The sequence below is a fragment of the Apodemus sylvaticus genome, unplaced genomic scaffold (genome assembly GCF_947179515.1).
Source record: "Apodemus sylvaticus unplaced genomic scaffold, mApoSyl1.1 scaffold_231, whole genome shotgun sequence".
NCBI classification, from domain to species: Eukaryota; Metazoa; Chordata; class Mammalia; order Rodentia; family Muridae; genus Apodemus; species Apodemus sylvaticus.
The window spans coordinates 1-21,952 of NW_026263205.1; the positions used below are offsets into that span (position 1 = coordinate 1).

The following is a 21,952-nucleotide window of genomic DNA, read 5'->3' on the forward strand; positions in this document are numbered from 1 at the left end:
TTTCGGTCCCCGCCCACAGAGCTCCCGTTCATGGACAGAGGAGGTGAGGGGGGAGGGCGTGGTCTTCCGGGGTGGGCGGGGTCAACGGTGGCGTGACGTCACTTCTCGGCCCGCCCAGCTCTCCGTCACTGAGCACCGCATCCCGCACCCGGGCCCCACGCTGTCCGTCCGGGTGCGCGCGGTGTCCGAGGACGGCGACAAGGTCAGCGCGTGGAGCCCCGCCTACAGCCTGGGTGAGCCCCGCCCCTGACGCCACGCCCACCGCCTCCACCTCCCCGCCCTTTTGTAGTGACAGCACTTCCGGTTTCTGGTTGACCCTGCCTGTCCATCATCGCTGACCTCACTTCCTGTTCCCCTGGTCCCTCCCCTCCACACTGACACTTCCGGTTGCCCTCTGCCCCTCCCGTTTCTGATGGCGTCACTTCCTGCTTTAGTGGCCCAACTCTTGTGCCCCATGACATCGCTTCCGCTTGACCCCAGGCTCCTCCCCTCCCGCAGAGTGCGACCCGGAAGCGACCCCGGCGAGGACCCTGCTGTGGCCGCTGTTGTTGGGCGTGGGGGCGGGGCTGACGGCGATGGCGGGTGACGTCGCTGCTGCTGCGCTGGAGGTAACGATGACGTCAGGGGGCGGGGCCTCGCTGACTGACAGGTGTGCAGACCCTGACACCGGCACGCCAATTAAAGGCCTGGCCGCGGGCTCTGCGCGGTTTTTGTGGATCTGGGCAACGCGCCAATCACGGGGGTCACGTGACGCGTCACCGGCACACGTCATCCTCACTGACGTCACCGGCACACGTCACCCTCACATCACGCTAACTCCTGACTCCTAAGCAGCCGCCCCACCCCCATCTCCTCCACCTTATGATAATTTATGCTAATGTGTGCGGGGTCCAGGCTGAGGCTCTGACGCGGGTGGGCGGGTCCTGGTCACCACGGTGACGCATGCGTGGCTATGCTAATTTATGCTAATTAGCGCGGTCCGCCATGTCTATGCCGCCATCCCTCTGAGTTAACACCGCTCATGTGACCTCACGCTGTGACGTCACTTCCTCTCCCTGTGAATGACGCCAGAGGGCGGGGCGTGCCCAGCACCCGGTGACTGACATCTATGTCCTGCCCACACAGGAAGCCGCTGCTGCTGGCCCGCCTGTTCCCGCCCATCCCGCGCATGCGCGTCACGGTGGAGGCGCCCGAGGAGGTGGTGCGTGGGGGCGGGGCCCGGACAGGTTCCCAAATGAGTGACACGTGGGCGTGTCCTGGAATGAGTGATGGAAAGGCGGGCGTGTCCATGATGTGACTGTTGGGAGGGCGTGTCCTGTGGTTGACTCACAGGTGGGCGTGTCCCAGGGTTGATTGACAGGCATGTGGGCGTGTCTGGGGTCTGAGTGTTGGGCGAGGTGATTGACAGGCCGTGGGCGTGTCCCCCAGGTCGCATGGATGGCAGAGCCCGAGGACTGTGAGGTCACGGCTGTGATGGACAGCGCCTGAGGCGGGGAGGGGACAATAAACCGCAGGGGATTCTGGGAGACGTGGTGTCCATCAATGCTCGACCCCACCCACCCACTCATGACTGACAGGCAGGGGCGGGGCTGAGACAGGCGGTGACAAGGTCAGGACCACCAGGGGTGAGAGGTCACTGGGGGGACACTGTGGCCTAGAAGGGGCGGAGTGGGAACCGGAAGTGGACATCTGAATGGCAAAGTCGGGGTCATCATGGGGCGACGCCAGGGTCAGAGGTCACACGCAGAGCCCTCTGTTCTCTCCTGTCTTTATTTCCCTGCGGCCACGCCCCCTCGACTCCATTCCCCAAAATCCCCAGCTGTGGGGTCATAGGTCAGAGGGCTCAGATGGCGGAGTGGCCAGGCCCGGGATCCGGGTCCTGTGCAGTGATGACGTCACTTCCTGTCCGGCAGCGCCCGCGCCACCTCGCGGCAGAAGCGGTTGAGCGGGAAGCCCGCGGCGTTGAGGGCGTCGCCGTCCACGCGCTCCACCAACATGGCGCCGCGGGCCTGGATGCCGTACGCGCCCGCCTTGTCCCTGGGGGTTGGGGGTCACAGTCGGGGTCAGAGAGCACGGAGGCGCTGGGTGTGGGCCAAGCGGGGCGCCGGGGTCACAGGGTCAGGGGTCACTCACGCCGGCTCCCCGGTGTCCACGTAAGCGCGCACCATTGCGTCTGACAGCTCCGAGAACGTCACGCGAGTCTCCTCATGGAACGAGCAGAGCACTTCCGGGTCGCTGCCTGGGGTGGGCGGGGCCTCGGGGGTCACGGAGGGGGCGGGCCCGACCTTTTCGCTTGACCAATTACATGAGGAACTCACCCCAGATGACGTCAGTGATCACAGATGAACCCGCGCCCTGACCCTGGATGCCCCGCCCCCGGGAACTCACCAACCCCGCCTGCGATGACGACAGCGATGCCTGTGACCACGCGGTGCCGCCTCCCGCTCAGCCTGGGGGCGGAGTTTAACAAGGGGCGGTGTCACTGTGAGGTAAGCTCCACCTCCCACTTCTAGGCCCCGCCTCCCAGCAGTGGCCCCGCCCCACCTACGCAGCATCCGCTCCGCATCCTCACGGTCTGATGGCTTCCCCAGGATGAGGCCGTCCACTTCCTGTGTGGGCGGGGACAGGGAGACGTCAGTCACGGTTGGACACCATCCAGTAATGCGCTTCCTCTCTCTGCTGTCCATCAAGCCCAAATCCCGCCCCTGACTCCGCCCACTAAGCCCCGCCCCAGCTGTCAGTCATAAGTCTCAGCCCAGCCACTTCCTGTTCTCCATCTCTGCCGGGTCCTCAATCACGTGTTATCCCCGCCCTCCAGTCCTCCCTGTCAATCAGGGTTTAGCCCCTCCTTCCGAGTATTCCTGGGAAGTTTCGCTCTGAACTGTCAATCAGGACTCTAAGCTCCACCCACGCTGCTCAATAAGACACTTTGAGTGATGACTGTCAGTCAAACCTAAGTCCCCGCCCTGGTCCTTACGCCACTGTTTTCCTCAGCCCCGCCCTCGCCTATCACTCACCACCACGGTGTCAGCACCGATGATGAGGCGTGGGCTCCTCGCGTCAGCCTGTGGGGCGGGGCCATAGCAGTGACGTCACCACGTGTGGGCGTGGTCTCTGGCAGGTAACTGAAGAAGTAGGGGGCGTTTCCCCGCCCTCTCCCCAACTGCACCTCCCTCACCTGAGGCCCCGCCCCCCTGACCTCATCTGCTCGGGTCGCGACCTCCAGGGCTTTCCCAGTCGCCATGTCGCGGGCGTGGTCCTCGGCACGGGGCGTGGCTCCTGCGGGCAACGCCTCTTCGAATGCGGAAGGAATGACTTCAAACTCCACGCCCTAGGGCGGGGCGAGGGAGATGTCCACGGCCTGTCAGTCACTCATGCAGGGCCGGCCGTCACTCATCCACTTAATCCCGCCTCGCTCCCACGTCTCTTAACCCGGAAGCGCACCGCGAGCGCCAGGATCTCCTTCCGCCGCGGGGGACGTGCTCGCCAGGACAACGCGGAAACCGCGCAGGCGCGGAGCGAGCGGCGTCAGCGCCATGGAGGAAAGAGGCGGGGACGGTGCGGGGTCACGGGGAGGTCGCGGGGGTTACCGCGGGGTCGCAGACGTCCGGGCGCTGCAGGAACACAGGACCGCAGTGTCCTCCGCTCCGGTTCCGGAATCCGGCCGAGACCACGCCCCCCACGTACAGCGGGACATGCGCAGTGCAGCCCTGCCCCCTCCGCAGACAGGCCACGCCCCACGACGAAGGGAAAAAAATTCAAAACAAAGGAGATCACCATGTCATTTAATTACGTCACGCATACACCAGTCACAGAGCACTCCCCTGGGTTCCGCGATCGCCTCGCGCGTCGGGACGTCACAGCCCCGCGACAAGCCCGGCGCCGCGACAACGCTCCTCCGCTCCGCGCAGGGAATCGCGCAAGGCTGCGACGCGCCCGGGTCCCGGTATACGCGTCCGCGAGTGAAGGCCGCAGCCTTCGGCGCCTGCGCGCTGGGAGCGTCTGTGCCTGTCGCGCGCTGTGACGTCACGGGGCGCGACGCGACTGCGCTCGCTCGCAACAGAGGCTTCCGCACTCCGCATGGGACTGACCCGAAAGTGAACGGAGGTTGTAACGTCAGGCGGAGGGCGACGGGGTCACGGGGTCACCGGCGTGGTCCGCGCGCCGATCGGCTACGGAGCAGAGGCTAAAGCGGGGAGGGAGAGGCTCTGGTGCGCATGCGCTCCCGGCCGCGCAGTTTCCGGTGTCGTGTATGCAAGACCGGAAGTCCCCCCTCCGCCGGCGCGATCGCGGCGACGCTTCCTAAAAGCGGCCGCTGAGGGAACCGGAGGACGGGTGGCTCGCTGCTGACGTCACTCCGTGTCAGCCGGGTGTCGCGGGGTCTCCGAAGCGGAGAAAAACGAGATCGCGGCAGCCGCGGTTTCCGGGACCCGGAAGGGAGGAGAACGAGCTTCTGCGCGTGCGCGCCGGCCTTCGCTGTTTCCGCTCGCCGGTGTCAGGGGTGAGCGGGACCGGAAGCGCTTGCACCGATCCAATCTGTTGTTTTGCAGGACTGGTAACAGGAAGTTGCGCGCGTAGACCGGGCGGAAAGCTTCAGCGCCCGTCCTGAGGCCGGAAGCGGAAGTGCGTCACAGGCAGCCTGGCAGACAGCGACGGTCGCTGCGGGGACGGAGCGCGGCGGAATCGGTGTGACCGTGGCGGCTGCGCGGTTCCGGGACGTGGGTGGAGCCTAGCGGCGGTGAGCGGCGGCCTCGGAGCATGCGCGGGCCGGGTCTGTCCGGTTTCCGCCGGGCTCGCGGCGGCTCGGGGTTTAGAACCGGGGCGGGGGGGGGGGGGGGGGCGGGACGGGACGGGAGGCGGGGCGGCGGAGTGTGGGTGGAGTGGGTGGGGCTTGTCCATCACAGGGGCGGAGTCTGGTAAACCCCAGTTATTGTCAGAATCCCGGTGAAGGCTCCAGGGTGGGGCCTAGGCGGGGGCGGGGCCTGAGTGGCTGCTGTGGGGGGGGGGGCCGGGCCGCGCTGATTGCCTGGCGCGTGTAGGCGGGGTTGAGGGATGGGCGGGGTCAGGTGATGGAGGGCGGGGCTTACTGAATCGTGCCCTGAGAGGCCTTGAGGGCGTGGACTGCTCAGTGGTGGGGCTTCAAGGCCTCTTTAGAATGATGTCATCTGAAGCCTGTGAATGGGTGTGGCTGGAGTGGGGGCGTGGCCGAATATGAGGGGAGGAGTCCGCAGTGATTGACAAACTGTCTGTGGGCGTGGTATGAGTGCAGGGAATGTTGTGGGCGTGCCCTTAGAAATCCTCACTCAGTAGGCGTGACCTGTGACGAGCTACAGTTGTGGGCGGGCCCTGACTGAGACGGATGCAGGCGTGGGTTGAATGACGTCATCAGTTTGTAGGTGTGGTCTGTTCTGTAATAGCTCTGTGGGCGTGGTGCTATTGAATGACATGTTTCCTGAAGTGGAAAGAGGGAGGCAGGGCCTGTCAGGCAGTGGGCGTGGAGAGGGCGGGTCCTGTCAGGCAGTGGGCATGGAGAGGGCGGGGCCTGTCAGGCAGTGGGAGGGGCCTGAAGTATTTATTCCTGACGTGGCAGGTGGCAGGTTTGAACCATTTGTTTGAGTGACAAGGGGTCCGGCCTATGGAATTAAGGTCTGTGGGAGGAGCTTCAGATGATCTAGGCGTGGCATTCCCGGCATGGGAGGGACTGGGGGTTGAGTGATAGCTTGGGGGGAGGCGGAGCAGTGAACTGGGCGTGGCCTGTCAGGTTAGGGCTCAGGTCTTGCCTGCTCCTGATTGGAAGGTAGGGGTGTGGCCTGAGCCATGACAGTTTCCAGAAGGAGTGGGGCGTGGCCTCTTGCCAGCAGGCGGGGCCTGGACTGAGAGGCGGGGCCTAGGGAGAAGGGGTGGGGTGCGCATGGAGGGTGGAGTCTGTGATGATTGATGTGGAGGCGGTGCCTGTGGGAGGGGCGGGGAGTAAGTGAGGTGCATGCAGTGGGCGTGGCACGTGTTCTTTGGTTCCTGTGACATTAACAGGACAGTGTGGGCGTGGCCTCGATTGAATGACGTTCTTGTGGCCTGACTGATGTCTTTTCTTTGGGGCGTGGTCTGAGAGCCCTGGATCTGTGGGCGTGGCCTGGCATTAAGCACACTGCCTCAGTGGGACAGGAAGTGGACTTTGTGGAACAGGTTGTTGCTGTACGGGGACAGGAAGTGGCTTTATACAGACAGGAAGTGGTTTTGCAAGGGCCGGAAATGGTGTTATAGGAACAGGAAATGGATTTTAAGGGACAGGATTTTGACTTTGTGTGACAGGGAGTGACTGCGTTGTGACCGGAAGTGACGTCAGTTGTATACAAAGTGACGTAATAGGCAGAGGAAGTGAGTGTGGGGACAGGAAGTGATTTAATGAGTACACAAAGTGGTTTTATTCGAACAGGAAGTGGCTCTGCTGGCACAGGAAGTGGTTGTGTGTAACAGGAAGTGACGTTCCTGGGGCAGGAAGTGCTCCGTCCTGACACCCTCCCCGCCCCACCCCGCCCCGCCCGCAGGCGCCATGTCGTCGGCGGCCACCATCGTGCACGACACGTCGGAGGCGGTGGCGCTGTGCCCCGCCCTGGGGCTGTACCTGAAGCCGATCACGAAGATGACGATCTCGGTGGCGCTGCCGCCGCTGCGCACGCCCGGGAAGTCGATCTCGAACTGGGAGGTGATGGAGCGGCTGAAGGCCATGGTGGCGGCCGCCGCCCCGCACGCGCCGCTGAGCGCGCTGCGCATCGCCAAGAGCACGCTGGACTTCGTGCGGTTCGAGGGCGAGGTGGAGAACCGCGCGGCCGTGCGCGCCGCGCTCGCCTGCCTGGACGGCCGCACCATCAAGCTCAGCGGCTTCGCCGACGCCCTGCGCGTGCGCGCCGCCGAGTTCCGCGCCGACTTCCCGTCGCGCCACGACTGGGACGCCTTCTTCCGGGACGCGCGCGACATGGACGAGGCGCTGCCCGGCGAGCGCCCCGACACCATCCACCTGGAGGGGCTGCCCTGCCGCTGGTTCGCGCCCCGGGAGGGCGCCGCAGGGCCCGCCGCCGGGACTTCCGGGGCCGCTTCCGGTGCGGGGGGCGGGACTTCCGGTTCCGGTCCCGCCGCCGCCGGCTCTGCCGCTTCCGGGGCGGGCCCCGCCCTGTCGGGCCCCGGCGCCGCCCCCGCCTCTGAGCGGCCCAGCGAGGCCCTGCTGCGCCAGGCGTTCGGCGCGTTCGGCGAGATCCGCCACGTGGACATCCCGATGCTCGACCCCTACCGCGGCGACATGGCGGGGGGGCGGAGCTTCCACACCTTCAGCTTCGGCGGCCATCTTAACTTCGAGGCCTACGTGCAGTACCGCGAGTACGCGGGCTTCGCGCGCGCCATGGCCGCCCTGCGCGGAATGAAGCTCATGTTCAAGGGCGAGGACGGCAAGGCCGTGGCCTGCGGCATCAAGGTGGGCGGGGCCGGGGCGGGGCCTGCGGCGTCGGGTGGGCGGAGCCACTGTGAGCCTGACAGGGTAGGGGAGTAGGCATGGTCAGTTAATGGAGAAACATACAGGTGACATGGAAATGTGGGTGTGGTCCTGTCAGGGGCGTGGTCTCAGCGGAGGGGTGGTGCCGAGGGCGGGTAACACCCATGGGGGCGGAACCAGAACAGGGCTACTGACTGACAGCTCCAGACCCTGTCATTGTGTGGCCTCTGCAATGGGAGGTGCCTGGGAGGAGGAGGCGTGGCCAGGGTGGAGGGGCGGGGCCTGAGATGCAGTTGTGACATAAAGAGGGAGGAGCCAGAAGTGGGCGTGGCTTGGTTAGGAAGGGCGTACTGAGGTAAAGGCGGGTTCGAGAGGTCAGGGGGCGGTGCCGTGAAGTCCAGGTGATGTCATCACGCCCGGCCCCGCCCCCGCAGGTGTCGTTCGACGCCACCAAGCACCTGAGCGACGCCTCGATCCGCCGCCGGCAGCTGGAGCGGCAGAAGCTGCAGGAGCTGGAGCTGCAGCGCGAGGAGCAGAAGCGGCGCGAGAAGGAGGCGGAGGAGCGGCGGCGCGCGGAGGAGCGGTGAGGGCGGGGCCGGTGACGTCACTGCGGGTTCTGGGTGGGGCGGGGAAGGATGACGTCACCCGGGCTGGAACCAGCACAAGGATCAGTGATGGCGAAGGTCTTGCTGGTGATGTCATCATGGTGACGTCACCCATGACTGAATTACAGTTGGTGATGTCATCTTGGTGTCATTACTGATGATGACATCATTGATGCTGAGTTCAACCTTGCCTAAGAACGGCCAGTGACGTCATCAGTGACATCAACGTTAAGGATGACGACTCCGTCCGCTATGACGTCATAAATGATGCTGTAAATGAGGTCGTGGGGTATGTGACGTCACCGATGACATCATTTCCCCCGCAGGAAGCAGCGTGAGGCGGAGGAGCAGGAGCGCGCGCGGCGCCGGGAGGAGAAGCTGCGGCGTCGGGAGCAGCGGCAGCGCGCGCGCGAGCAGAGGCGGAGCCGGCGGCGGGTGGAGCGGCTGCAGGCAGAGGAGCAGCGGCGGCTGCGGGAGCGCGTGCGCGCGGAGGAGCGGCGCCTGCTGCTGGCCCAGCGCAACCTGCAGTCCATCCGCCTGGTGGCCGAGCTGCTGAGCCGCGCCGAGGTGGGTGGGGCCGCGGGGCGGGGCTTAGGGCAGGTGGGAGGGGCTTCCTGTTCGATCCCAGCCATTTTTGGGTAAGACCGAGGCACTTCCGGTTTTGGAGGGTGGGACTTCCTGTTGTGGGTGGTGACTTCCGGGTTGGCTGTGCTCTGTGCTGCTGACTGACGTGGGACCAAGGGTGCTCGATTGCTTGGACTTACAGTTAAGGCGGGACTTCCTGTCCGGGATGAATTTGGGAATTTCCGGTTTAGATTGAGGGACTTCCTGTTCTGACTGACTTCTTTCTGGGCTCCGGCCTGTGACTGACAGCTCAGGTCCCGGTGGGCGGGGCTAGGCCTGTCTGTCTATTCAGGTGGCAGCTCAAACTGTGTCACTGTGGGCGGGATTTGAGTCATGATTGACAGCCAGGACTCAGGGTAAGAGGAAGCCACAAGGGGGCAGAGCCTGAGTGACAGCTTAGGGCACAACGGTGTGGGCGGGGTCCAGGCTCCCTGGGAACCGAGGGCGGGGCTCAGGCATGACTGACAGCTCAATAGGAAACTGGATGCTGTACTCTGTGGGCGGGGCTTAAGATCATGATTGGCAGTAGGGCGTGGCTCAGGCTTGTGATTGACAGCTCAGACCCAGGTTTCCTGTGAATTATCACAGCTGGGTCCTGATTGACAGGTGTGGGCGTGGCTGAGTCCCATGACTGAGAGGTTGGACTCGGAGGGCGGGCACAGTGTCTGATTGACAGCAGGGTGGGGATGGCAAGTGGGAAAGGGGCGGGGCTTGAGCTTGATTGACACCTCAGACAGGAAGCGGGGATTGTGTGGGGGGCTTAGGTCTGTGATTGACAGCTGGGAACACATGCACAGCCAGAGGAGGCGGAGCTAGGCTGACAGATAGGACCCAGTGGGCAGGATTTGGGTTTGAATGACAGCTCAGACAGGAAGTGGGTTACTGGTCAGTGTGGGCAGGGCTTAGGCCTGTGATTGACACCTGGAGGCGGGAGAGTGAGACTCCGGCCTGATTGACAGCAGGGCACCAATGCAGAACCATAAGGGGGCGGGCTCAGGTTTGTGATTGACAGCTGTGACCCAGGATGGGTGGGCAGAATCAGGGCGGGGCTTGGGCGTGATTGACAGCTCAGACAGGAAGTGACCGACAACCCTCCACCCCACAGGCCGCCCGCCGCAGGGAGCGCGCGCAGAGCGAGGAGCGGCGTCGCCGTGCGCGGGAGGCGGAGCGCCGACGTCAGCAGGAGGCGGAGCTGCGGCGCGTGGAGGAGGAGAAGCGGCGCGCGCTGGGGCTGCAGCGGCGGGAGCGGGAGCTGCGGCAGCGCCTGGTGTCCCTGCTGCTCGCGCGACGCCCCGACCGCGCCCGCGCCGGCGACCTGCTGCGGCCGGTGCTGCTCGACGTGCTGCGGGGCGTGGCCCGGGCGCAGGCGGGGGGCGGGGACGCCGGGGGCGGCAAGACTGAGGCGGGAACCGGCGATGCTGAAACCGGAAGTGAACAGGTTAAAGTCGGAAGCTGTGACTTTGAAGCCGGAAGTGGCGAGTCAGAGACAGGAAGTGGCAAAAGCAAACCCGGAAGTGGCCTGGTGAAGCCTGGGAGCGAACCTCTGGTGACAGGAAGTGATGTCACCGATAACGCAGGGGGCGTGGCGGGAGAGAAGGATCCCAGTGCGCCAACCCAGGTCCTTGCTTGCATCACTGACAACGCCCCCCCCAAAGCCACGCCCACCCCTCCTGGTGGGGGTGACGCCCGCCCGAGGTCAGAGCGGGACAAGTGCAACCGCGAGCCACGCCCGCAGCGGAAGCCTCGCGAGGAGGGCGGGACCGAGGAGGGGGAGGAGCCACCGCGGGCAGCGAGCCAGGAGCGCGAGCGACGCCGGGACAAGGACCGCGAGCACGGACGCGACCGGAAGCGCGCACGGCGTCACCGCGAGGACCGGGGTCGCTCGAGGTCGCGCTCCCCACGGCACCGCCCCGCCTGGAACCGGTGACTGCACCCGGGTTGTGTGAGGAAGGCGGCGGCAACACCCACCCCGAGCCCCGCCCACCTGGAGCCCCGCCCACGAACTTACCTGCACGCATGGGCGGCCATTTTGTGTTTTCAGGTGCATCTGATAAGTTATGTTCCCCGGGGGGCGGGTCCAGTGTGACTGACATGTGAGGGGCGTGGGTGGGGCCCTGGTGGGTAATAAATGCGGTGACTCTCACGCGAGCCCGGTGTGCGTCACTTCCTGCGCCGTGCGGTGGGCGGTGCTTCGTCCTAACTCAAGGCTCAGGGTGGAGAAAGGGCGGGGCCCTGTCAGTCACAGGAGCTGGACGTGGGGGCGGGACTCATTCTGGGACTCGGTGACATCACTGAGGTCAGAACTCCACCCCAGGGCATCCTGGGAACCAATGACGTCAGCAGGCTGAGTCCGTGGGGTCACGTGTGCAGGTGAACACGAAGAGGCGGGGCCACCTGCCGAACACACACAGGAAGTGGCCTCAAGCCACGCCCCTGGTGAACTTGCCTGGGCCAGGGGGTGGGGCGGCTCAGTCTCAGACTGTGACGTCACTTGGGGCGTGGCCACTCCACCCCTGTCCGGTCTGATCCGGATTAGCCTTGGCTCAGGGGGATTTGCCGGCTCATCCCTCCCGGCCCAGGATGCAGTGCGGGGCTGAAGGTGCCAACATGGCGGACAGAGGGGACGAGCGCGGGCGGGACCGCGACTTCCGGGTCCTCATGGGCCACGCCCACGGCTTCATGGTTTCCCAGGTGACTCCATGACCCCTGTGACCCCACCCAGACCTCCGTGACCTCCTATGACCCTCCTGACCCCATCTTGTCTCTCATGACCCCATGACCCATGACCTCCCCCCTGCGACCCCGCTCCCCATTCTCGACTTACTGACCTTTGAACCTGACCCCCTGACACCAACACAGTTGCTCCAACCCCGTGACCCCCGTGACCCCTGTGACCCCTGTGACCCCGCCCCGTGCAGGTGCTGTTTGCGGCCTGCGACCTGGGCGTGTTCGATGCGGCGGCCCGAGGCCCGGTGTGCGCGGACGTGGTGGCGAGGGCGGCGGGGGCGGATCCCCGGGCGACGCGGCTGCTGATGGACACCTGCGCGGGGCTGGGGCTGCTCAGGAGGGCGGGGCCAGGTGAGGGGCGGAGCAACGCACTGCAGCGGGGAGGGACTTCGTGTTTTGGTGGGTGTGGCAGTGCTGTGGGCGTGGCCTGGTGAGAGGAATGGGCGTGACATCGGCCCCTGTCACACGCCCCGGCCCCGCCCACTCAGGCTCCTTCGCCAACACCCGGCTCTCCGACACCTTCTTGGTGGTGGGCAGTCCCCTGTCTCAGTGCAGCATGCTGCGCTACCTCGCGGGCACGCCCTACCGCTGCTGGGCCCACCTGGCCGACGCCGTCAGGTACGGGCGGGGTCACCTGTTGCGGGGTCGCGGGGGTCATGTGGGGCCACCCAGAGGGTCACGGTGTCAAGGGTCACATGCGTCGGCCCCGCCCACACAGGGATGGGCGTGACCAGTACGCGAGGGCCGTGGGCGTCGACGCCGAGGATCCGTTTGCTGCCATTTACAGGTGCCTGGCCCCGCCCCCGTCCTGCCCCCGCCCCACCCCCGCCCCGCCCCGCCCCTGTCCCAGACATGAATGACAGTCCTGGTCCCGCCCCCAACGTGACTGAGACCCTTGACCACGCCCCCTGGCCCCCTGGCCCCTCCCATGGCCCCCTGACTGACAGGTCGGAGGCGGACCGCGTGCTGTTCACACGCGCACTGCAGGAGACCTGGAGCCTCTGCGGGAGGCGTGTCCTCACGGCCTTTGACCTCTCGCCCTTCCGGGTCATCTGTGACGTTGGCGGTGAGCCTGGGCGTCGGGTGACATCACTGGGGGCGGGGCCTGTGAAATTAGTGCTGACGTCATCTGGTGACCTCACTAGCCAAGAATCATGGAGACAGGAAGTGACGTCAGTCAGGGAACAAAGTCAGGAAGCGGCGTCAGCAGATGTTTGGGAGGCCGTTAAAGGTGACGGTGTTGACGTCATTGGGGCGTGTCTGGCGATCTGCCACTGTGACAGGAAGTGACGTCACTGGGCGTGTCCCGCAGGCGGGTCTGGGGCGCTGGCCCGCGAGGCCGCCCGTCTCTACCCGGGCAGCACCGTCACCGTGTTCGACACGCCCGAGGTCGTGGGGTCGCAGCTCCGCCCACCCGGGGATGAGGAAGAGGCGGGGCCGCGTGTGCGCTTCATCGCAGGTGAGTGTGGGTGGGGTCAGTGGGTGACATCATCACACGCGGGAGGGGCCGGATGTGAGTGGCACTGGGACCAGGGCGGGGCCCCGTAATTCATGCAGATTTATGGTAATGAGACGCACGCGTTAATTTATTTATTCAGTTTCCCGTCAGGCTCCAGGGAATATGGTAATTTATGCAAACGAGGCCCGGGCGATGCAAATTTATGCTAATGGCGGCCTTGCTGATCCCATCCCCCGCCCCCATGCAAATCCGCTCATGCATATGGTGATTTATGCAAATGAGCCAGGGAACCGTTATAATCCGATTCCTGTCATCACCCTGGGATCTGACCTCTGCTCCCTGACCCCGCGGTGACCCCACTGACTCCGCCCCCAGGCGACTTCTTCCGCGCGCCGCTCCCGCCCGCCGACCTCTACGTCCTGGCGCGGGTGCTGCACGACTGGGGCGACGCGGCCTGCGAGGCGCTGCTGCGGGGGGCGCACCGCGCGGGCGGCCCAGGTGGGGTCACGGGGTCACGTGCAGGTCTGGGGAGGTCAAGTGGGTCACCAGGGTCATCTTGGGTCACAAGGATGAAGTGGAGGTCAGGTGGGGGTCAAAAGGGCTCAGGTCAGATCGTGAAGGCCGTTGGGGGTCATAGGTCACCGTAGCCTGGAGAGGTTCATTGGAGGTCACCGTGGGGTCATGGGGTCACAGTGGGGTCACAGCAGGGTCCCCCCCCACAGGCAGCGCGGTGCTCATCGTGGAGCGCGTCCTGGAGGCGGGCGGGGCGGGGCCCCCGGAAGCGCTGCTGCTGTCACTCAACATGCTGCTGCAGACACGCGGGCGCGAGCGCACCGAGGCCGAGTACCGCGAGCTCGCGGCCCGGGCCGGGTTCCCGCGCCTGCGCCTGCGCCGCCCAGGGGGGCCGTATGAGGCCATGCTGGCCCGGAAGTGACGTCATGCTGGCAAGGAAGTGACGTCGGGTGACAGGAAGTGATGTCACAGCCGGAGCTGGGGCAATAAACGCGCCTCACCCGAGTGTCCCAGCCTCCCGCCTTCTTGATGCCGACTCCCTGGCGGGTAACACCAGGCCACGCCCATGGGCCACGCCCATCGCACAGAGAGCTCGAGAGTCACGTGGGGCAGCCAGGCCGCTGAGGCAGGGGGATGGACAATTTTATTGCTTCAATGGTTTCCTGGGTGTGACCTCGGGTGTGGCCCCGCCCCCGCAGCGTGTGTCAGTCAATGTCCTCGGCCACGCCCGTCAGCCTGCTCGCCTCCGCCCACAGCCGCCATTGCAGCGCTGGGTCCTGCGCCGCCCCCAGTGGCTCCGCCTCCGCCTCGTCGCGCAGGTAGCGACCCCCGACCCCCTCCAGCGCGGGCGTGGCCGCTGCGAACACCGAGGTCCAGGCGCCCTCGTCCGGGGTCTGTGGGGGTGAGAAGGGGGTCACACGGGGTCAGGGGTCACAGACGAGGAGGGTCATGGGGATTGTGAGGGGTCACACAGGGGTCGCACAGTGTCCAGGGTCATGCAGAGGTCACATGGGGTCACACAGGTCATTCACGGTGGAGTGGGGTCAGGGGTCATAGGAACTCATTGGGGGGGTCACACAGTACAATGGGAGTCAAAGGTCATGCATGTGTCACACCAGGAGGGTCAAGGGTCATCCTCAGGTCACGCAGGGTGGGGTGGGGTCACCCGGGGTCACCCGGGGTCGGGCCTCACCTTGAACAGCAGCCACCCGAGCGCGCGCTTCACGGCGCGCGTGCCCCACCACGTGTGCCTGTAGAGCGCGGTGTCGACCACGCCCGGGTCGGCCATGTTGGCGGTGACGGGGTCGCGGCGCGCGGCGAGGAGGCGCTGGAGCCGCAGGGAGAAGAGGACGAGCGCGAGTTTGCTCTGTGCGTAGGCCGCGTGCGGGGAGTAGGCGGAGCTGCGGGGCGGGGCAGGTGACATCACAGGGGCCCCGCCCACCCCACGTCACCCGTCAATCACCTCCTCACACAGCATCAATCACAGGAAGTGACATCTACGCCCCGCCCACTCAATAGTCACACTTGAGTCAGTGATGACATCATCAGCCCTGCCCACCTTGAGAGACAAATGTGGTCACAGGAAGTGGCATTATAGGCCCGCCCACCACCTCCATGACCCCAACCCACTTCCTGTCTAATGTCAGGTCCCGCCCACACCTGGGTCCAGCCTCACAGCCACGCCCACTTCCTGTCTGTCCCTTGGTTTCCATAAGGACGTCATAGCTTTCTGTTTGACTATTGGCCCCGCCCACCCATCAGCCACACCCTGAGTTGATGACATCATGTCCCCGCCCCCAGTAGGCCCCGCCCCTCACTCACCGGCCCTGCAGGTCCGCCATGTCCATCTCTCCAACGTAGTGCGTGGCGGAGGCGACCGTGACGATGCGTGAGCCCCGCCCCTGCCTCCGGGTGACGTCACCCCCGTGGGCGGAGCCGCGGAGCGCGGGCAGCAGCAGCCGCGTCAGCAGGAAGTGGCCCAGGAAGTTCACGCCCAGGTGGCGCTCGAAGCCATCTTGGGTCTCGCCGCGCGGCTCCATCATCACGCCCGCTGCGGGTGGGGCAGGGGGTCAGGGCAGGAAGTGACGTCACAGAGAGCTGCACATCACTGCCCCGCCCACCCATTGGGGGGAAGAACCCGGAAGTCCCGCCCTCAGCTGGTGACGGACATCACAGCAGTTGGAGTCTCGGGGAACCAGGACCTGGAAGTCCCGCCCACCAGGGGAAGACGTCATCGGAGAGTGACAGCCAGGGTGGGAGGTCGCGTCCCCTCCGTGGACAGGAAGTCCGGCCCACAATGCAACATGACGTCATACACTTCCCTCTACACAGAACCACACCCTGGGCTCATCTGCATATGTGTGGCCTGTGCAATGGGAGGTGCCTGGGTGGGGGGGCGTGGCCAGGGTGGAGGGGGCGGGGCCTGAGATGCAGTTGGGACATAAGGAGGGAGGAACCAGAAGTGGGCGTGGCTTGGTCAGGAAGGGCATACTGAGGTCAGGGCAGATTCTAGAGGTCAGGGGGCGGTGCCGTGAGGTCCAGATGATGTCATCACGCCCCGCCCCCGCCCCCCGCAGGGGCATATGCAAATGAGGCCGATATTCGTATGCAGAGAGGACGGGAACGCGCGGGTCATTTGCATATGCAGAACCCCAGCCGCATGCAAATGAGGAGGCCATGAATATTCACGACTCGATTTGCATAACCGGAGGAGTCCCCGCCCATCCGTGAGACCGCGCCTCATGAATATTCATCAGGTGATTTGCATACGGGGAATCCCCAGGTCCGCTCCCCGATGCCCCGCCCCGGAAGCTCCGCCCAGCTCACCGTTGTTGACGAGCACGTGCAGGGGCAGCCCCGAGGCCCGGAAGTCGCGCACGAAGCCGCGCACGGAAGCCAGGGAGGCGAGGTCCAGGAACAGGAAGTGCGCTGCAGGGGGCGGGGGACAGGAAGTGGGGACAGCTGAGTGATGTCACTCCCGCGCCCATCAATCATTCCCACCCAGCCTGTCAGTCATCCCCCATGGCCCCGCCCCTCCCACCCCCGGCCCCGCCCCCGCTCACCGCTCTCGTCACTCCCCGACTCCGCCCGGATGGCGCTGACGACCTCCCGTCCCTTCAGCTCGTCGTGGCCGGCTGCGGGGGTGGGGGGTGTGGGCAAAATGGCCGCCCGGTTGCTGTGGCATAGCCCAGGCTGGACCACGTCGCAAGCACCGCCCCTTTATTTCCCAACTGACCCCGCCCAACCCAGGCTGGCCCCGCCCAGTCCACAGCCCTCCCCGTTAGCCCAGGCTGGCCCCGCGTTCCCCGCCCTCCCCAGGTGACCCCGCGTTTGCCCAGGGTGGACCCCGCACCCACCGACGACGACGCGCATGCCCAGCCGCGCCAGCTGCCGCGCGGTGCTGAGCCCGATGCCCTCGGTGGCGCCAGTCACGATGGCCACGCGGCCCGGCTGCGGCGGGAGATCTGCGGGGGTGGGGGGGCGACACTGTTAGCCCAGGGTAGCCCCCATCGGAGGGTTCTCCTCAGAGAGACGAGGTTGGACCCGCCCACGCCACCCGTCTGCCATTCGAGGGTCACGGGGTCCCCCGTTCCGACTGCTGCGGGCGCCATGATGACCGGGGTAGCCTGCGCTAACCGCTGTGACCTTTGCCTGAAGCACCCTGAGGTAATGGGGGGCATCCTGGGCTAACCACACTGTCCATCATAGCCACACCCCCACGTGAAAGCCCCGCCCCGGGCCGCTGTCAGTCACTATTCAGGGGTGGGGCCTTAGCCCAGGCTTTCCCCTCCCAGACCCGATGCTCATCAATATTCATCGGGGTCGGAAAGACTGAGCCACTTCCGGGCAGGGGGGCGGGGTGTGTGTTAATCCCCGCCCAGCGAATAATCATCGCCCTCATTAATATTCACGAGATCTCATCAACAGTCACACAGCTAATTAACATACACAGAGCTCATGAATATTCACACAGCTCATTAACATTCACAGCTCATTAACGTGGTAATAACGGTCGCCAGCGGCCGTTGATGTCCTGGATTCTTCACTGCATTCACTCAGTGACACAGGAAGTGACGAACGCTGGACTCTGAGGGCGGGGCTTAAGCTGATAACTGACAGCTCCTCACGGGGAGGGCACGGGCGGGGCTCAGGTGCGTGACTGACAGACCAGACACAGTGACTGGGAAAACAGTGGGCGGAGCTGGCGGCTGAGTGACAGCAGGGCCAGAAGGAGGCCTGGGAGGGCGGGGAAAGATCGATGATTGACAGATGAGTAAACCCAGGAAAGTGACTTCCGGTGTTCACACACAGACAGAAAAAAAAAAAAACACAAAAAAAAGAAAAACAAAATAAAACAAAAAAAACCAAAAAAAACCAAAACGGAAATGGCGGCCGCGGCGGGGGCGGAGCCTCGGGGCAGCGGAGAACGTAAGGAAAATCAACATTAAGTTACAGTAACGTTTAAACAAACGGATTTTAGAGATGGAAAACCAGGGCCGTGAGGCCGAGAGAAGCCAACGCCCGGGCCTCGGATCGCTTCCTGTCCCCAAAATTACAGGAAGTGGAGCAGCGGCCATGAAAATCCCGCCCTCCGCGTCACCGGGAATAAACAATGGCGAGACACAGATAATAGTAACGACTTTAATACTTAGTTTTTAATCTGCCTCCTCCCGCGGGTGACGGACGGCGGCGCGGGGCATGCTGGGACCCCGGGACCCCGGTCCGGCCAAGACCGCATCAGACTCGAAAAAATAAATCCCGGTGATCAAGGAAAAACAAAAATAATCAAACAATTAATTTAAAAAAAATGAGCTCAGGAAGCCGCACTTCCGACTTCCGGGTGGGGGCGGGCGCTAGCGCCAGCGGCTTCCGGTCTCTCTCCCGGTCGGCCGATGATAACGGGCACGGAAAAGCCCGGGGACGGACAGGGAAACCGGAGACGTCACTTCCGGTGTGCAGAGGTCCCGGCGAGCATCACGGGCAGCGCCCGAGTCTCGGGTAAAGAAAAAAAAAAACCAAAACAAACCAAAACCGGAAGTCTCGCCGGCCCTTCCGGAAACACGCTGCCCACGCCGCGGACGCTGTCCGGCTTCCGGGAGGGGGCGGGACTCCGAGGCGGTGGCTGCGCTTTTGCTGCTTTTCCGCTTCCGGAAGCCGCGGGTCCCGCGGAGCCGGTGAAGCTCGCCCCGAACCCTCCGCGGACCCCGCGCCCCCACTTCCGGCTTTCCTTCAGTGCTGTTTCCGCTCCCGGAAGCGCCGAATCCTGCGGCTCCGCCCTCTCTGTATCCTCAGCGTACGCAGAGGCTGCCGGGAACTCCGCGCCGACCTGACTTCCGGTCGGAGGCGGGACTGGGCGTCCGCGGATCCCCGTTAGTTCCACGTAACCCCGGTTCCCGGCGGTCTCTGTGCACGAGCAGCCGCCCCGGCTGACCCCGGCTGACCCTGCCGCGTCAGCAGATAGCGCCCGGAGCTTCGGCCGACTCACAACACACTCACTTCCGGTTTCTGGCCGGAGGCGGGGCTAGCTGCTGTTTTGCGGCTCGGGGGTCCCTGCGCACTCCCGGCGGCGCCCCGCGACCCCACGCTGACCCCGCGCCCACCCCACGTGACTCACCCGGCGGCCGGAAGCCCCCGCGGAGCCTGCGCAGCAGCTGCGTAAACATCACCCAGACGCCCACGGCGTAGACCCGGAGCGCGGCCCGCAGCGCGCGCAGGGCGGACATGGCCACGCCCCGCGACCCCGCTCCGCCACGCCCCGCGACCCCGCGCCGCCACGCCCCGCGACCCCGTTCTGCCACGACCCCGCCTCTCGCCGCCACGCCCCGCGGCCCCGCTCCGCCACGCCCACGCCGTGCCCCGGGCTGAAAGTGGGGCCGGGCAGCCAGGGCAGGACCCGGATATGACCCTGGGGATCATTACAGGGCCGGAAATGACGCCGCCCTCACGGCTCTGTAGTCTGCTGACGGTTGCCCCGCCCACCCGGCCATCAGTCCCCGCAGCTGTCAGTCATTGCGGCTCCGCCTCTCCCTGCAGCGGTGACCTCTGACGTCACTGCAATGACCTCCGCCCCCGAGCTGATCTGTGACATCAGAGTGACCCCATGACCCCCCAAACATTGACTCCTGCCAGCCTATGGGGTGAACGCGGATGGCACACTCGTTACCTATGACCCCTCGACCCCCAACCCCGAGCCTCATCCCCGCCTCAGTCCCATTGTTCCTGGCCCTGACCTCGCTTTGACCTCTGACCCCACCGCATCGACTCTCGACACCTGGTCTGTGACCTCTGACCCCTCACTTTTATTTGTTGCACAGAACCTGACCCCTGGGCATTTGACCTCTGACCTCTGGTCTCCTGCCCGACTCGGGTGGTGACATCAGACTCCGTGACCTCTGACCTTAGATTTCAAAAATACTTTATTTCTGGTCAGGGGCAGGACGCAGGCGATGACGCAGGCATGACGTCACAGCCAGGCCGGCCTCGGGGCGTGACGGGAACCAGGAAAGCGGGAGACGTGGTAGAAAATGGACGCACGCACGGACATGACAACACAATGACGGAGGGTGACAGACAGCCCCGGGGGCGGGGCTTGGCTCAATGGCTCGGGAGCCCCGCCCACTTCCGGCGAGGTCATCACCGCCGTGGAGGAGGCACGCGGAGAGAGGAGTGAACAGTGGCTGGGTGCGGGCGCCTGCAGGAGGATGACGTCATGGGCGTGCGGTGACGTCACAGCCTGCCCAGGCCTCGCTCCCGGCCACTCATGGCTCTGTGAGGCGATGATGGACAGTGCTTGGGGGTGGAGCTGCCATCCTTGCCGACCTCGGCTTCCCTGGAGTGGGCGGGTCCTGACGTCATCCCTCGGCGACCCTAGGGGAGAGGGGAGGCCTTCGGGTCAGTGGTGATGTTACTGTCGCTTCCGCCTGAGGTCACAGGTCAAATCCTGGCACCCAATGGGGTCACCTCTGGTCCGCTGGGCCCCGGGGGCGGTGCCTGCTGGGAATGTGCAGTGCGTGTGACCTCACCTGTCACTCACCCCCGGGGGCGTGGCCTGCGTCTTCTGGACAGGTTCGTCCTTGCACCTGCCACTCAAACTTCAGGGGGCGGGACTGCGAGGGCGAGGTCACGACCTGGTGTGTATAGTGCTTACCTGTCAGTCAGGCACCAGGGGGCGTGGCTGGACTCCATGACATCACTCAGCTGTCACTCACCTCCCGGGGTGGGCGGGGCCGAGTGAAGGTCGCGACCTGGTGGTTTTATGGAGAGCTCACCTGTCAGTCAGGCCTGGGGGGCGGGGCTCGGGCCTCAGCTGTGCTCACCTGTCACTCACGGCCCGGTGCCTGCTGGGGGCACTCACCTGTCAGTCATGCCGCAGGGGGCGGTGCCTGAGGGGTCACCGCTGTTCCCCCTCTGTCCTGTCACTCACTCCTGCCGGGGGCGGAGTCTAGACGGGGTCAGCGCCTGAGGTCAGACCGGGTGTGTGCTGGGCGCTCACCTGTCACTCACCCATCAGGGAGCGGGGCTCGGATCCGTGTCCTGACATCACCTGTCACTCACCTAGTGGGCGGGGCCTGAGTCAAGGTCGCGACCTGGCGTGTGCAGGGCTCACCTGTCACACACACGCCGCAGGGGGCGTGGTCTCGGGCAAGGTCGCGACCCCGCAGTGACCCCGCTCTCCTGCGGGGCGTGTCCGTCGTCTGGCCCGCCCACCCCGGGGGCCGTCAGTCACTCACCGCGCGCGGTCGGTTCTCGGCCGGGTCACGGCGGCGGGGTCACAGCTCGGGGTCGCGGCGGCGGTCACCGCGGGGTCGCGGCTGCGGTCGCGGTGTGCTGACGTCACAGGCCGTGGTCGCAGTCCACGTCGCGGCAGATGTACCACAGGATGACGTAGAGGATGAGGAGGATGGCGAAGATGAAGAGCGCGACCAGCAGCGCCTTCGTCACGGGCGACACGAGCGACTGCATCCCGGACGGACGGACGGACGGACGGACGCGGGGCCCCGCCCACCCCGTGACCCCGTGCGACCCCTGCGACCCCCAGGCCCCGCCCCGCGACCCCCACCGCGCAGGAGCAGCGGCCGCGCGGACGGCGACACTGTGCGGCGCGGCGGGGACTGCGGCTGCGGCGGGGGCGGGGCTGAGCCAGCGCGGGGCGGGGCTTGGCTGAGAGCCGGCGCGTCAGTCAGCGCAGCGCGGGGCGGGGCTGAGCGAGCGCGGGGCGGGGCTGAGCGAGCGCGGGGCGGGGCTGAGCGAGCGCGGGGCGGGGCCTGGCCCAGAGCTCGGCTGTCAGTCAGTCACGCTGGGGCGGGGCCGGGTCGAGCGCCGCGAATCCGTTAGTTAGGGGCGGGACTGAGTGTGCGCGGGGCGGGGCCGAGCCCTGGGAGCGGCTGTCAGTCATCAGTTACCGCGCCAAGGGATGCGCTGGGCGGTGCTTGCGGGCGCGGGGCGTGGTCTGCGGCGGGGAGAGTCCGTTAGTCACAGTGGAGAGCGGCGGGGGCCGGGGGCGGGGCGAGGGGCGGGGCCTAGCGGGACGCGGCGGGAAAG

The 21,952-nt window shown here is 65.7% G+C and overlaps 4 protein-coding genes across 10 annotated transcripts; 2 read left to right on the forward strand and 2 right to left on the reverse strand.

Annotated features, from left to right (window-relative positions):
* Positions 1 to 1,752: 1,752 nt before the first annotated feature.
* On the reverse strand, positions 1,753 to 3,768 carry LOC127676128 (probable bifunctional dTTP/UTP pyrophosphatase/methyltransferase protein). The gene is given in 9 exon segments (XM_052172045.1): positions 1,753 to 2,037; positions 2,134 to 2,239; positions 2,389 to 2,450; positions 2,545 to 2,609; positions 3,018 to 3,065; positions 3,200 to 3,331; positions 3,445 to 3,474; positions 3,476 to 3,541; positions 3,572 to 3,768. Coding segments are annotated over 8 exon segments (648 nt in total). The 5' UTR covers positions 3,539 to 3,541; positions 3,572 to 3,768; the 3' UTR covers positions 1,753 to 1,895.
* Positions 3,769 to 3,937: 169 nt separating this feature from the next.
* On the forward strand, positions 3,938 to 10,860 carry Akap17a (A-kinase anchoring protein 17A). Of its 3 annotated transcripts, none has more exons than XM_052172038.1 (6): positions 3,938 to 4,459; positions 4,551 to 4,738; positions 6,546 to 7,465; positions 7,918 to 8,066; positions 8,415 to 8,655; positions 9,818 to 10,860. In XM_052172038.1, exons 3-6 carry the CDS (start codon positions 6,551 to 6,553, stop codon positions 10,637 to 10,639), a joined length of 2,127 nt encoding a protein of 708 aa, XP_052027998.1. In that variant the 5' UTR covers positions 3,938 to 4,459; positions 4,551 to 4,738; positions 6,546 to 6,550; the 3' UTR covers positions 10,640 to 10,860. The 3 variants fall into 3 exon arrangements, with proteins under 3 accessions (XP_052027998.1, XP_052027997.1, XP_052027996.1); XM_052172037.1 differs by having other exon boundaries at positions 3,938 to 4,107; XM_052172036.1 differs by having other exon boundaries at positions 3,938 to 4,738.
* Positions 10,861 to 11,319: 459 nt separating this feature from the next.
* Positions 11,320 to 13,927, forward strand: Asmt (acetylserotonin O-methyltransferase). The gene is made up of 8 exons (XM_052172031.1): positions 11,320 to 11,403; positions 11,622 to 11,802; positions 11,928 to 12,057; positions 12,158 to 12,226; positions 12,387 to 12,505; positions 12,752 to 12,898; positions 13,274 to 13,396; positions 13,621 to 13,927. Exons 1-8 carry the CDS (start codon positions 11,320 to 11,322, stop codon positions 13,830 to 13,832), a joined length of 1,065 nt encoding a protein of 354 aa, XP_052027991.1. The 3' UTR covers positions 13,833 to 13,927.
* A 105-nt stretch (positions 13,928 to 14,032) lies between these two features.
* Positions 14,033 to 19,172, reverse strand: Dhrsx (dehydrogenase/reductase X-linked). Of its 5 annotated transcripts, none has more exons than XM_052172039.1 (7): positions 19,026 to 19,172; positions 16,768 to 16,875; positions 16,474 to 16,545; positions 16,238 to 16,339; positions 15,233 to 15,461; positions 14,604 to 14,811; positions 14,033 to 14,304 (listed from the first exon to the last, which is right to left on the reverse strand). In XM_052172039.1, the coding sequence occupies exons 1-7, from the start codon at positions 19,132 to 19,134 to the stop codon at positions 14,116 to 14,118; spliced, it is 1,017 nt and encodes a 338-aa protein (XP_052027999.1). In that variant the 5' UTR covers positions 19,135 to 19,172; the 3' UTR covers positions 14,033 to 14,115. The 5 variants fall into 5 exon arrangements, with proteins under 5 accessions (XP_052027999.1, XP_052028003.1, XP_052028001.1 ...); XM_052172043.1 differs by lacking the exon at positions 19,026 to 19,172 and adding an exon at positions 18,908 to 18,960; XM_052172041.1 differs by lacking the exon at positions 19,026 to 19,172 and adding an exon at positions 18,438 to 18,719.
* Positions 19,173 to 21,952: the final 2,780 nt, after the last annotated feature.

What these genes read in the sequence shown, in the direction of transcription:
- Akap17a (XM_052172036.1), top strand. Translation starts at nt 6,551, where the DNA reads ATGTCGTCGGCGGCCACCATCGTGCACGACACGTCGGAGGCGGTGGCG. An exon ending in CCGTGGCCTGCGGCATCAAG is followed by an intron (nt 7,466 to 7,917) that starts GTGGGCGGGGCC and finishes CCGCCCCCGCAG; the next exon opens with GTGTCGTTCGACGCCACCAA. An exon ending in CGGCGGCGCGCGGAGGAGCG is followed by an intron (nt 8,067 to 8,414) that starts GTGAGGGCGGGG and finishes TTTCCCCCGCAG; the next exon opens with GAAGCAGCGTGAGGCGGAGG.
- Asmt (XM_052172031.1), top strand. Translation starts at nt 11,320, where the DNA reads ATGGCGGACAGAGGGGACGAGCGCGGGCGGGACCGCGACTTCCGGGTC. An exon ending in GGTCATCTGTGACGTTGGCG is followed by an intron (nt 12,506 to 12,751) that starts GTGAGCCTGGGC and finishes CGTGTCCCGCAG; the next exon opens with GCGGGTCTGGGGCGCTGGCC. An exon ending in GCACCGCGCGGGCGGCCCAG is followed by an intron (nt 13,397 to 13,620) that starts GTGGGGTCACGG and finishes CCCCCCCCACAG; the next exon opens with GCAGCGCGGTGCTCATCGTG.
- Dhrsx (XM_052172039.1), bottom strand. Translation starts at nt 19,134, where the DNA reads ATGTCCGCCCTGCGCGCGCTGCGGGCCGCGCTCCGGGTCTACGCCGTG. An exon ending in ATGGCGGACCTGCAGGGCCG is followed by an intron (nt 14,812 to 15,232) that starts GTGAGTGAGGGG and finishes CCCGCCCCGCAG; the next exon opens with CTCCGCCTACTCCCCGCACG. An exon ending in TCGGGTGGCTGCTGTTCAAG is followed by an intron (nt 14,305 to 14,603) that starts GTGAGGCCCGAC and finishes TCACCCCCACAG; the next exon opens with ACCCCGGACGAGGGCGCCTG.